This window comes from Pyrgilauda ruficollis, unplaced genomic scaffold, assembly GCF_017590135.1.
Source record: "Pyrgilauda ruficollis isolate IOZ18807 unplaced genomic scaffold, ASM1759013v1 scaffold267, whole genome shotgun sequence".
Taxonomy (NCBI): Eukaryota; Metazoa; Chordata; class Aves; order Passeriformes; family Passeridae; genus Pyrgilauda; species Pyrgilauda ruficollis.
Window position 1 is genome coordinate 174538 of NW_024524011.1, and position 13073 is coordinate 187610.

At 44.5% G+C, this 13073-nt stretch overlaps 1 protein-coding gene across 3 annotated transcripts in view; it reads left to right on the top strand.

Annotated features, from left to right (window-relative positions):
- NEDD4L (NEDD4 like E3 ubiquitin protein ligase) overlaps positions 1-13073 on the top strand; it is an 86123-nt gene that overhangs the window by 22123 nt on the left and 50927 nt on the right. For all 3 annotated transcript variants that reach the window (XM_041471383.1, XM_041471384.1, XM_041471385.1), the window contains exon 2: positions 3452-3525. In XM_041471383.1, the coding sequence (XP_041327317.1) occupies positions 3452-3525 (74 nt within the window). The remainder of the gene's footprint in view (positions 1-3451; positions 3526-13073) is intronic.

Genomic DNA, 13073 nt, shown 5'->3' on the forward strand with positions numbered 1-13073 from the left:
GCACAGCCTGGCCTGTGGGAGCAGGAGCCAGCCAGGGTACGGAGTGGCAGCACCTGGAGCCCCCTCCAAGCTCAGTCTGCTCCAGGCAAGGTTGAAATAGGATAGAAAAAAGTCTCTGTGGGGTGAGCTGAACTTCTATTTCAAACTGTGCTTCCAAAAGCAGCTTAGGATAGGTGCTTTGCAAACACAGGTAATTCAGTGGAACACAAAAATTGCAGTCAGGTGTTCGCTTCCTGCACAGAAGGTGAATATGGTTTAGTCTCATCACCAGACAAGTTATTCTTTCTGCCATGTAATTTCAGCTCTGGGCAGAACAAAGATTCTTCCTTGGCAAATGGCAACTCAAGTGGCAAGTGACTTCTGAAGACTTGTCTCCCCTTAACTGTTCCCAGGTTGCTGTTTCCTGCATCCTGATCTCTGTGATGTTGCAAGGAGGAGAATTTCGCTGCTCATGGAAGGATGGGTGGGATGATAAGCAGATGAGGGTGGGTGCTGGTCTCTTGGGTGCAGGAGAAGGCAAGGAGTGTCTCAGGATTGTGCCTGTAGTGTGTAGTTGCCTCCGCTGCTTGCTGACTCAGAGGGTATTGGGATAGTCTTGCTAGAAGATGGGAGTTTGTGTTGGGAAATGAATTGCTCTTTAAGAATTTGTTAGGTGATTGATCACTGGTGGAAGTCTTTCAGGCAGGATACTTACCTGCCAGTAAATTGTGCTTTGCAGCTTTTGTGTGGATCGGGTTGTGGTCTGAACAGTTTGAGTGTGAGCGTGTGCTCAGCGGTGTCAGTTCATGTGGGACCTGAAGCTGTTCAGCTCAGAGAACTCGCGGTTGTACCGCTGCTTCTGGCATCTCTTTCCTTTTTAAGATACGGCCGGGCTAGGTAAGCAAGTGCTTTTTTAGAGTGCAGCAGGTGTCCCTGCTCGGTCAGCCACGGCTGTTCCTCCCCAGGGAGCCTTGCTCCTGCCATGTGTGTACCTGACTCCCTGGCTCGAGTCCCTCCGAGCTGGGCTGTGTCTCTGATCGGTCTTGTTACCCAGCTTTGCTTGCTCTGGTTTGTTTACTTGAAAATTAGGACTCCAGCTCTATGCTTGTTATCCTTCAGCCTCACTGTCTGCCATGTCAGATCCCCACTTCTTCTTAATCCTCCCAGTCCGTCTCCTTATCCCGTTCTCTGCTTGTGCTGGGGATCCCTTTATTATTTGGGGTTTGGATCCTGGGTCTTCTCACGCAGAATTTTTCTGTGGTTAGTGATCTCTATTATTGTGCCCTGGGTTTATAACAAAAACTGACCAAAATCCTAATTTTCTTGTAGAGTCTTTTCAGAGAGGGCTGGGTGGAAACATGCATCAGGTAATTGGTACTCTGTGAGTCTCAGGCTGTGCCAGCCAAGCAATCCTTTATCTGATTTTTTGGTGGACAATGAGGTGAGATCACCTTGCTGTTGCTGTAATAATTTAACTCCTTTTTTACCTAGACACAGCACGCTTGGAAATAAAGGACGAAATTGTGATACCAGGAGTAAGCAAAAGTTAATACATATGGTACATATGGTAGACCTCATCACTAACTGAGGAGGTGGTTTAATTTTTTTTTAAACATTACATATATATGTATAAGTATTTCATGCATATGAAAGTTGGAATAAACATTTGAAAAAGCACTTGTTCTGCTTGTTAAATTGGAGTATTGAGGAGAGGCTGAGAGCCTTCTCACAGGAGGGAACAGGGTCATAGCTTCTGGGATGCTTAAAGTGGATGTGACCCTTCAGGTATGTTTTTGAGAATCTGTTTAGATCATCTGGAGCATCATCTTTTGTGTCTTGCAAAACTCAATTAGGGATCCTCCAGCTGTGGGACCTCCTCTTGCATTTTTTTATCTTTTAAAGATGGTGGGGGGATTGGTTGTGTTTTTCATTGATTTCTTTTGAATCAGTTAATATGCAGAGGTGCTCTCAGTGCAGGAGGGAGATGCCACTTTAGCAAAGTTGCTAGAGGGAATCTGAGTAGCACTTGATACAGAAACAACTATTGCAACTTCTCCTCTAGTTCTACTTCAGTGAGGTCTGAACAGTCTTGTTTTTGCTTGGTTTTTTCTCTGCTCTCTTCTCTTATTGAAGGAATATCTTGATCCCAATTTGCAAGTTCATTGCCTTTTGTATATTAAAACTGCTCTAGAAAACCAGTCACATGGTACGTAGGAAAAAACTTCAATATCCACTAGTGTGAGTCCATTGAATTGTTCTTTTTCACATGCTGTTTGTCACTTCTCAGGTAAGCCTTGGGCTCTTTTGGGGGAAAAAAAGTCCTGTTCCCTAATTAGAAAGTGCCTTGCGGTGGTGAGTGCTGCTGGAGAATTCCAAACGCCAGGTTTACAGGAAAGATTTGTGTCTCAAGTGTTTGCTGCAGCCCAGTTCCTCGGGCAGGACATGTGCCAGGGTGGAACTTGCCCTGCTGACAGGTTCAATGGGACTGTTGTTTTCTGATTCCCTGTCTGTGCCTCCTTCCAGAGAGCTGAGTTGGGCTGCCCAGGTATGGCTTTGCTTTGGGGCTGGTCCTGACCTTCCTCACAGGTGGAAAAATCTGTGCCAAGACAGCTGACACAAAGCTGTGTCTGGCTATCAGCTGCCTAAAGCAAACAGACCAGGAGAAACCTGTGGGAAAGTGTAATTGTTTTCTGAACAGGCTTCAAGGAACAGAGTCTCAAGTTACTGTAATTGAATCCAGTATCTTGCAGTTCTGGGAGGCTTATCAGAGGAGAGAAGGTATCACTGATATGGGGGACTGCAGAACCTGTTTCTGTAGAAGACTTTCGAGGTTTCATTTTGGTGGCCTGTTCCTGTTGCTCAAACATGGTGAAAAAAACCAAAGTGAAAAAAGGCCATTTTTACTGATGTTCCTCAGGCACTTCATGCAATGAAGGATAAACTGAGCATCAGGCTGAGGCTTCAGGGATGTGCATCTGCAGGACTTGCCATCTGTCAGTGAATGCTGATTTTGAGCTCTCCACGTACACCAAGGTGGTGAGACAGCCTTAAAAAAGTTCATTTTACGTATTTATTTTTAATTGTGCAGCCTCGATTTTTACACTACAGATATCTCTCATTGCTCAAATGTTATGAATAATTTCCCTTGTGTTTGAAGAGCTGCAGTGTCAATGCAGAATGAATTTGTGGCATATGGATCACTCAGGATGTGAAATGGCCTGTTCAGCAAATACTCTTCTACTTTTTTTGCTATTATTGTTACAGTATTATTGCTGTGATGTTATTACCATTGTCTCCTTCTACTCTGCCTTTATTGAACTCTTAACAGCTCTGACTGGAGTCAAATACTCCTCACGGCTGGATTCAGATGAGCCTTCCAAATCCTCCTGCTATCTGCTAACCTCTTGCCAGCTGCTGATCTGCAAAGTGGCATACAGAATAAACATTAAACCCCCTTTCTTTTCCGTTGCAGGAGGAGTCCCGAATCCTCAGGGTGAAGGTGGTTTCTGGCATTGATCTGGCGAAGAAAGACATCTTCGGAGCCAGGTGGGTGTTGTGCAGCGCCCGCGATCCTTGGAACACGATCGCTGGGCAGGGCGAGGGCGCTGCGCGGGCTGCGGTGCCCGCGGGTGCTGGGCTGCGTTGGCACGGCCGGTAACGCCGCTCTGGCTGCCCCTGCCCGCTGCTTCCTCCGCTCGGCGGGCACGGCACCCCACCAGGTAACAGCTGCGGGAGAGGCTGCTTCTGAAGCTAGAATGAGCCCGAACCCGGTAGTTTTTGTTTTCTGAAGTTAATTCAGGCTTGGCATTCCTGCTCTCTTAAGCCTAAGCATGACAAAATGCTCTACTGCAAATGTTCCTATCTACTTAGAAGGGTTTTATCTGTTTGAAATTAGTGGTATCCAATTTTAGCTTTTATTGAAATGACTAATTTCTTAATGTATGAATGAGCCTCCCTGTGGGTTTTCCGGTATTTATTTAATGATTCTTAAAAATGGTTCATTAGCTTGTGTATCTAGCTTAAAACTATGTGAAAGCAGCAATTAAAAGTTTAATCAACTTTAGTATTTTGGGTGAAATTTGCAACCAGCGTTCCTTCGGTATCTGTGTGCAGTATATGGTATGCCAAAGCTTTTTTATTTTCTTTCTCCAAATGAGTTGTTTTGAAGAACAGTTTTTGATGCTGACCATCAGCAACATAACTTTTATCTTTCAAAATGCATGAAGTTAAATCCAAGTGTAATTAGTACTGAATCCTACTGATGTGGCCATTAACATATTTTAAGGAAATTGGTCTCAAGTCAGTAGGACTTCCATAAAAACAGAGTTAAAACCATATTCCCTACATGTGTTTTTAAATTTGTTTTAATCTTTCAAACGAGTTAATGTACAGTCATTTGAAAACACGTTGGTATTGCAGAGCTGAGGCCCCAGCAGCTGCTGTGCCTCTGTGTGGTGGAGCTGTGCAGGGCTTCAGACTGGAGCAGAGCAGTTACCGTGTTCCTGCCTAGCTGTGAGGGATTAGCTACAAGGTGTACATTGTGTTTTGCGTCTCACTGGGTTGTTCTGTCCATTTTTAATCAACTTTACCATTATAAAACTCTGCCTGTGGGCTTGCAGAGTCCAAAAGCCATTTTCTTCTTGATTAAATCTAAGGAAAGTCTCTTACAGTGTAGAGCACTGGAGAAACTTGTACTTTTCTTCTGAAGATTGTAACAGTAAAGAAATCTCAATGCTCTTGAGTTTGCTTTTTTTTTTGGCTTCTTTTTGACTTAGGAAATCATTTTAATAGCAAGTAAGGATATCTTAGGACACTCAGGGGAAACCACCTTGCTCTCCCACGATACCCTGACAGGAAAGTGCTGCTGGGTGGGGGTCGGGCTCGGCTTCCAGGGAGCACGGAGCAGGACAAGAGGAAGAGCCTCAGGTTGTGCCAGGGGAGGTTTAGGTTGGGGATTAGGGAAAATGTCTTTCCCAAAAGGGCTGCCCAGCCCTGGCACAGCTGCTCAGGGCAGCAGTGGAGTCCCCATCCCTGAAGGGATTTAAAAGCCATTTAGATGTAGCACTTGGGGACATGGATTTGTTCTGGACTCAATGATCTTGGAAGGTTTTTCTGACCTATGATTCCTAATAGTTAAGAAATGTATGGAATTGCAGCTGCAATGACACAAAGCAACTAATGTAGAGTGGATTAGTAAGTGTCAGCAGCCCGAGGTGATGGTTAAATGTGGGGCATTTCATCTGCACAGGTGCAGTGGAGGTGGGCACAGGAGACTGGTTAGTGTAGATGTAAGCAGGGGTCTGTAACCTGCTTTATATTTCGCCCCGTAAAATTACAAGTCTGTGATGTGCACTGATGGTGAACTGTAGTACTGCAGATTGGGATTTTGTGAATTTAGTATCAGCTTGCATTTATTTCCTTCCAACTTCTTAATTGAAGTGTCTTAATAAATTTCATACAAGAGTCCAAGTACTGGCTGAACTCAGATTGTGCGTATCCCGTAAAGGTACAGCTGATGGGGTGCCTTCAGCACTGTATTTTGCCTTCTAAATCATGAAGTAGGTGAAAATTGTGGCTGTCTGGAAGTTGAAAATGTTAGGTGCTTTTCAGTTAACATTGCAGATGTTTTTCATTGTCAGGGAGCTGTGCTTCTAATGGTATAGGAGTTAGTTATGGGTTGCCACTGGGTTTATTGCTTTTACCTGCTCCTTTCTGAAAAGCCCCTTTTCTGGTTTGATTTCACTGATTTCATTTGATTTGTGTCCAGGATCCACGATGGAGCTGGGGAAGGCAGGCTCCAGGCTGCTGGTAGGATTGTAAGTCATGCTGTATCTCCTTTTGTGAGCAAGGCTGCCTGAAATGTGGCCGAATTCTTTAATTCATGTGTGTGCTGTCACTGTGATTTGTGAAGGGAGGAGAGCACATGTGGCTGTGGCTTTGCGGGTGACAAAGATGGCAGATACCTGTACCTATTCTTTTAAGTCTGCTATCACTTTTCTAGTCCACTTTGAGTTATGGTATATCTGGTTTTAACTGTTGGAAAAACAGGTGATAGCTGTACCCCTGGAGCTGTCTCCTATGGCCCGTGTGCTGCCTTGGAACTGGATTGGCAAACAGCCTGTTCCCCTTCTCGTACCGATGGCTCCCCTGGTGAGCAGAGACCAGTCTATTGAAGGGAGGGGCTATCATCAATTAATCAAACAATTAAAAAAAAAAATCTGGCTCCTGAATGCCTCTTCAGCACTTGCACGTGTGCGTCCTGGCTGAGGGAGGCCCGGAGGTGGAACAGACCTGTGACCAAATTCCCAGAGCCACTTGACTAGAGGGCAGTTGCTCAAGTAGGGGAGAGTTCATACTCTGTTGTTGCTTTTTTCCTTTTTCTAGCTGATTTGCAGTGGAAGTTTTTCCAGTGTAGAGGAAAGGAAATGTTATTAACAGTGTGGGAAGGGAAAGAAAGCAGCGAGCTCGTGGCTCGTGCTTTCCCTGTGGAATGAAGCCGTGGGGTTCACGGAGCAGCCGTGGGGTGCGGGGAGCAGCCGTGGGGTGCACGGAGCAGCCGTGGGCAGATGCAGAGACGAGCACAGTCAGTGCTGGCTGCAGAGCCAGCCGTGTGTGCCTACCTGGGGAGGAGTGGCCAGTGGAGGAGAGCTGCTGGCACAGGGAGAGATGAAAGGCTGCTCAGCAGAAATATGCTGGCCGATAGTTTTGTTTGTGAAGCCGTAATGTGGCTGCTCGTACAGGTGTGTGAAATGGATGCTGGGCTGCACGGGGTATCGGTGTGTCCTTCACACACGGGTGTTGGATCTCGCCTGGCTGTGCCGCAGCAGAGGGCACCAGAGAGCTTCCGCCGCGAGCCGGTTCCCGACGGCTTCCGACCAAACTGGGCTTTCGGGTTTTTCACCAAAATCGGCAGGTTTTTACCCATCTCTGCATGTTATGGTCTTTAGGATGCACTGGGTATATATTTCAGGAGCTTTAAATGGAGAAATGCTGCTTTTTCGAGGATGTGGTCTTGCTACTTAAGAAGAGGATGTGGTAATAATTCCTGACAGTTATAATGTCATAGTGAAAAATAATTCTCATCAGATAGTTGCTTAATGGAAAAATTTCTTTGTACAAATACAGAAACATAAAATGTTTATTGTTGCTTGAGTAAAGGGAAAAGAAACATCTGTATTCAGCTCCTCAGCTTTCCCACCTGCCTGCTATCTACTGTGATCTGTGAGTTTACCTGAATCTGGTATCTTTAAAAGAAAAAAGGGGCATGTCAATAAAATCATGTAGGGAAAGTCTTTTGGTCTTAGATATTTAAGGCAGAACTACTGTGCTGAGCTTTTCTCTTCCAAAAGCCAGGTGTCACTGAGTTCTCTCTCTCCTTCCCCACCCGCGCTGGATTTTGGGGCTTGTTAAGATATTTTGGGAGTGTGAAATGGCATAGGAAGATCTATGCATACATCAGCCCCTCAGCTCCAGGGGCTGATGTATGCATATTCTGTTAGAGCATTCATTTAACCTTTGCAAAAAAAATTGGCCTCAGGGAGGAAAAAAACCCATATTTACACTTCCATCTGTTTTGGAAGATTAAAATACTCTTCATGCTCTGGGAGACTTCCAAGAGAGCAAGAATACCAAAGGAATCCATCTCGTTACTCTTCATTAGAACATAACATGGTAAAGGAAGGTGGAGACACTGGAGGTGGGGTTTGAGGTATAATTTTTAACTCCTTTTTTCACTCACAGGCACTTCTTTGCAGCTGTCTATGATGTGAGTCATTATCTCTAGCAGCTCTTTGGTAAAGCCTTGCTGCATTTCTTGTAGAGTCAGAAGTGTGAGCCTTTCTTTGCAAAATAAAACGCTAGAAGGAAGATGGGAGGTCTTTAAAATGACTCTGGGATTTGGTGTGGAGGAATGAGATTTTGGGATGCTTAGGCACAATGGATTGCAAGTTTGGCTTTGCAGTGAAGAATAAGGTAAGGTTTTGTTTTCTTTTCAGAAGCTGATGTTCCTTTATCCTTGTGTGATTGGACACTTTGTGTCACAGGACATGAGACTTGTATGACAGTGAGGTCAAAATCTTTCTTCTCTTTGAGAAAAACTCTTCATGGATGTTGCTCAGTACAGGCAGAAAGATGAAACCCAGAAGGCTCGTGCTAAAATGAAACCAGGGAGCAAACACAGCCAGTGTGCTCTGAAGTATTCCATGTAGTTAATTGCTGTGTATTCTTATTTTACTTCTCCTTACTGTGCAGGAGTGGAGAAAGTCACTGGGGGAATGGTTATTGGGATAAAATGACAGCGACTGTAAGAGTTTCTGCCTTAGAACATTGTTTTTACTGCTCTCTATAAAACTTGGTTAGAAGTATCTCATTATGATTCTAATCTTCTTTGATGATGCATGTTCTGGGAATTTGTTTCCCTCATCTCTTTGGATCTAAAAGTGACTAAGCAAAACACTGGAATTAAAAAAAAATTGGAATTTTTTAACCTCCACTAAGTGCATGCACAGACAGAGTTTCTCTAAGTATGATTAAATAATTCTGAAAAACATTTCCACGTTTACAGAATTTCCTTTTGCTAAGCATAACCTGCTTTTCAGCCCTGATGTTAACTGCTATCCAAGAGCTCCCATAATTTTGTGGAGACTCCTTGAGACGAATGTTTTTGAAGACAGCGTACGTTACTGATCTGAATTTGTAAGTGGTGTTCCTGAAGGCATGTTGTGTGTCAAAGCAGGTTTACCAGAGCATCCCTGCAGAGCAGGGCGCTGAGTGCTGAGCACACCTGCCTCCCTGCCTGCCCACAGCTGGAGGGATCCCCAGACCAGGCAAAGCCAGAGCCCTCAGCCCCGTGGCGAGGAGGTGGCCTGAGGTCTTCTGCTGTTCTGGACAGAAAGCTGAGGTGGTCATTTTGGGCATTTTTGAAACATTCAACTTCTCTGCCTGAGGAGTACGAGGAGGCACATGCCTGAAGGGCTCAGTAAGGTTGTTGTTCTATGTATACCTGCACTGAGGGGATAGATGGAGTGAGGGGTGGGAAAAGGGGATGGATGAGGATTAACTGACAGCCAAATAGTGGTCCCCTCAAGACCAGGGAAAGAATCAGACTGGGATATGGCTTTGAGAAAGAGGCATCTCTGCCTTTATGTTGGAGTGTGCTGGTATTTCTGCAGCCAGAATTACAGGAGCTGTTGATCAGTTCTTTCAGATACGTGAGGCAGAAACGGGGGAGCACAAAGGGAATTGTTCTGTATTTCTTACAGAAGCAAAATGATCTTGTGCAAGACTGTTCCAAAGGAAACTAGTCGGGCTGTTTTGAAATGCAAAGTTTGCCTGCATGTGACAAGCCTGGCATTCACGCACTTGCATAACAAGTGTTACTAAATTTTGTATGTGGGGAGGCGGGTTCAGCTTTTAAAATAAAAATAGAGCCATGTAGGCCTTAGTAGTTCCATTGTTCTTTCACATGTGCCTGTGCTCTCCACCCCCTTCTTTTAGAGCTTAAAATAAGTAAATAATACATCGTGTCACTGGCAGAAGCTGGTTTGAGACTTGCTTTCAAAACTGTTTCAAAAGTATAGAGCAGATGTGATTCCAGACTCAAGTGAACAAATGGAACTCTGTTCGTGGGCCCTAGTTTCACACTGCTCTAAAGTAATGTGATTTTTAAAGGAGGCTGATCTTCCTTGAGATTTTTCACTGGAGTTTTTAAGTCATCAGTGCTTTTGTTGTTCTCCAGAAGAAGAGCTGGAAGCTTGCCTTTTCATGCTGAGATTCAAATGAAAGATGATAATTATATATCTACAGTTGCTTGAGCTTTAAGAAAGTGCCAAATACTGCAAGTTGACAAAACCATGGCAAATAGCTAATTCTGGATGCCTGAGGGATTCCTGAGGTCAGGAAAAGGATTTCTTAAAGCCTCAGATTGTTTTGATGGCTGTTCTGCCAAACTCTCTTTGTACTAAGTTGTGATTATGATTAATACAACTTTCATTATTAGCATTATTTTCTTAGGATTCCCTTTTATTCTCTAGAGAACTGTTATCAGATCCAAGGTTCTCCTGATCTTGGCAGATGCTGATGTTCTCTTTAGGTTTTGGCCAGTCGTGTTTGGATAGATGAGATTTGGTGCTTTTAATAATTTTTGATTTTGTAGCAAGGAGCATTTTAGATAGGTGTCCACAGATCAACTCCCCTTCATCTCCAGTCACTGGTGTGATGGTGACTGGGCTCATTTCTCTTTTAAACACTGCTCGGTCCTTTGAAATTTCTCTTTGTTGCCTAAATGTAGGTTTAGTATCACTGCGGCTACCGTCGGGTCACCTCTTGCACACACGGCTTCACTGCGTTGGGCGGCTCTCCAGCAGTCTGTCGTGTCCCTGTGTTGGTGTCCCTGTGCTTGCAGTGCTGTTTGAGTGCTGCCCGTGGAACTCTGGGGATGGGCTGGCCATCTGTAGTGTCCCCAGGCTTGCCCTTCATTTCCTGTCTCCATTTTCTGGTGTTACAGCTGTGTAGATTCCACTTGGATATTTCCTACATTGACAGACTCCTAGCAGTCCATGACTGCCAATTTGTTGTGCTGCAGGTTTCATTAAGATGGCAAATTAGCACTGCTACTAGTGTAAAAATTGATGTAGAGAAAGTTTCCTACTTGTAGTTTTCTGTTTTGTGACATTTTCATATTCAATCCTTTGTCCTCTTCCCCAGGCAAACCTGGTACTTTTCCTCCAAGTGACCTCTGCAGCGAGCTTTCCTAGCAAGGTGCAAAACTGACACAGCTCCATGTGTCAGATACGTGATGTTATCTGTGTGAGTGGAAGGGCTTCGTTCTGCTCATCCAGTGTCACTTACACTCCTAAGCTTTTCCAGCATGCCCTTTTAAATCCTGATGCAAATCAGCAGTTCAGGGCTGAGGCTGGTGTTCACAAGGAGCTGTGGGATGAGCTGCTTTATTTTCCACTTGTTTTTAGAGCACAGTGAAAGTATTCATGCACCACTTGGATGGAATGGTGCTTTCCAGGAGTGTTCTAAGGAGGTTTAAAGTGCTTTCTGGAGGAATGAGTGAGTTTGCCTGAGGAAAGTCAAGAAAGCACTATTTCATTTTAATCCCCATCTCCCCTCCTTTTAATCAGTCAGTTTCAGGGTGAGAATATCTGGCAGGTACAGCTCCAGAGTGATTCGAGTCTGCCGTCTGTGCTCAAAAGAACCATAGAATACGTTGAGTTGGAATGGACCATCAGTTCATCACTGAGTCCCAGCTCCTGGCCCTGCACAGAACATCCCGAGAGTCTCACTGTGTGCTTGGGAGCATTGTCCAGACTCACCTGATTGGTTTGTTGGGGGCTTTTTGTGCTCTCAGCAGGTGTCTCATTTATTATTGTCTTGTCGCCTGAATCATCAGGATTTCCTTCCTTTAACACATCTGCAGGCGCTGCTGTGAGACAGGAATCTGGTGTTTTACTGCTTGTCTTCATGTCTATTTCATTCCAATTTGTGGATAGGTTTTCCAGTGACTTTTAACAGACCAAATGCTGCATTTCATTCTTTGCAAGTTTTCCTCAATTTTAGTGGTTTTCATGTTTTTGTCTAAATGATCTTCCACATTGGTACTTATTTTCCCTTGCAAAGATGCCACGTTTATCTGGAATACTTGCTATTAGCTGGGTTTTTGGGGTGCAGTTAACCCCTGTAAAGTTCACTCAGTGTTTCTGCTGCTTCTCTGACGTATAATGTCTGTTCTCTGGCATCCCAGTTACTTTGTTTTGCTGCTGTGACTTAATTGGGGTCCTGCCTTCTTCCATTCTTTGCCCATTCTCTGATTCCTTCACCAGTTTGTTCAGTTACAATGTCTGCTCCCCAGGAAGTCTCAGCTGGTGTGTGTTCCTTTCCTCTGTCCTTGTTTCATTTCCCTGGTAGCTGTATGGATCCCAGGTGGTGTCACCTGCAGGGCAGCCACTGAGCAGGATCCAAACAAGTGGGGCTGTACAGACCCCTGGATTGCACCTGGAGCTGCTCACTTCGTGGCACTTGCAAATTACACTGTTTATTTGGATGTTGGCTCACTCTGTCCTGCTTTTAGAGCAGCCAGAGATGTCGGGAGTCTGTTCAGTAAGGGCAAAATTTCCTTACTGAACTTTGTCATAAACTTGATTATTCTCTAGTTTTTTTAAATAGAAATAAATTTTAAAAGTAATCTCTGTGCCACAGTTTTCATTTTCTGTAGGCAAAACAGTCATCCAGGGTATTTTAGCACTAAAAAATTGCAGTATTTCTGATAGAATGTTAGAAATCTAATGTTCCTAAAAGAACATTGCCCAAGTATGGATTGATAGCCCAAATCTGGGAGGATACCTGTAAATATCAGGCAATTCAAAGCAGCACCAGCACAATAATCACAATGATGCTTTGCTTTCTTCTAAACCTTGCTTCTTAATGCTGAACTTAATTGCAGGTTAAGTAGATACATTTATGTGCATCTACTGATAGGAATAATCAATCCAACAAGATGTCTTGTTTATTCTTGTTTCCACCTTTGTGGCATTTTATATTCGATACACGGAACATCCAGGATAATGAACGTGCAAGCTCTGATTGTTCTGTAGTGACACTGTCACAAAATAGTTCCTTAGATTCAAAAAGTACCAGCATTTCAATGACTTGGTTGGTAAATCTGCGTGTCTGGTGGTATTGTGAGTGTCTCTTGTTGATGCTTTCAAGAAGCCTTGGGTCGCCATCCAGCAGAGTGTGCTGCAGCCTTGAGAGGGAAGCACCAGAGCAGCTCAGGGTCCTGGTTTTACTCAGGCACCCATTTCCCCCTTCGAGCAGAGACTCCTGACATTGTACCTGTGTGAAGTTCACCTGTTCCTGCAGGATGCTCTTTCTGCCAGTGTAAAGCACAGAACCGTGGAATGGTGTGCGTTGGCAGGGGCCTTAAGGACCATCCAGTCCCATCTCCGCCCCAGGCAGGAGCAGCTTCTGCTGGAGCAGCTTGCTCTCTGCCCTGTCTGAGTCACTGCTGATACTGTGCAGCTTGATTTTATGGCCTAGAACAATTATAACCACTGCTTCAGAACACTTCCTGTTGCACTTCTTTCAGC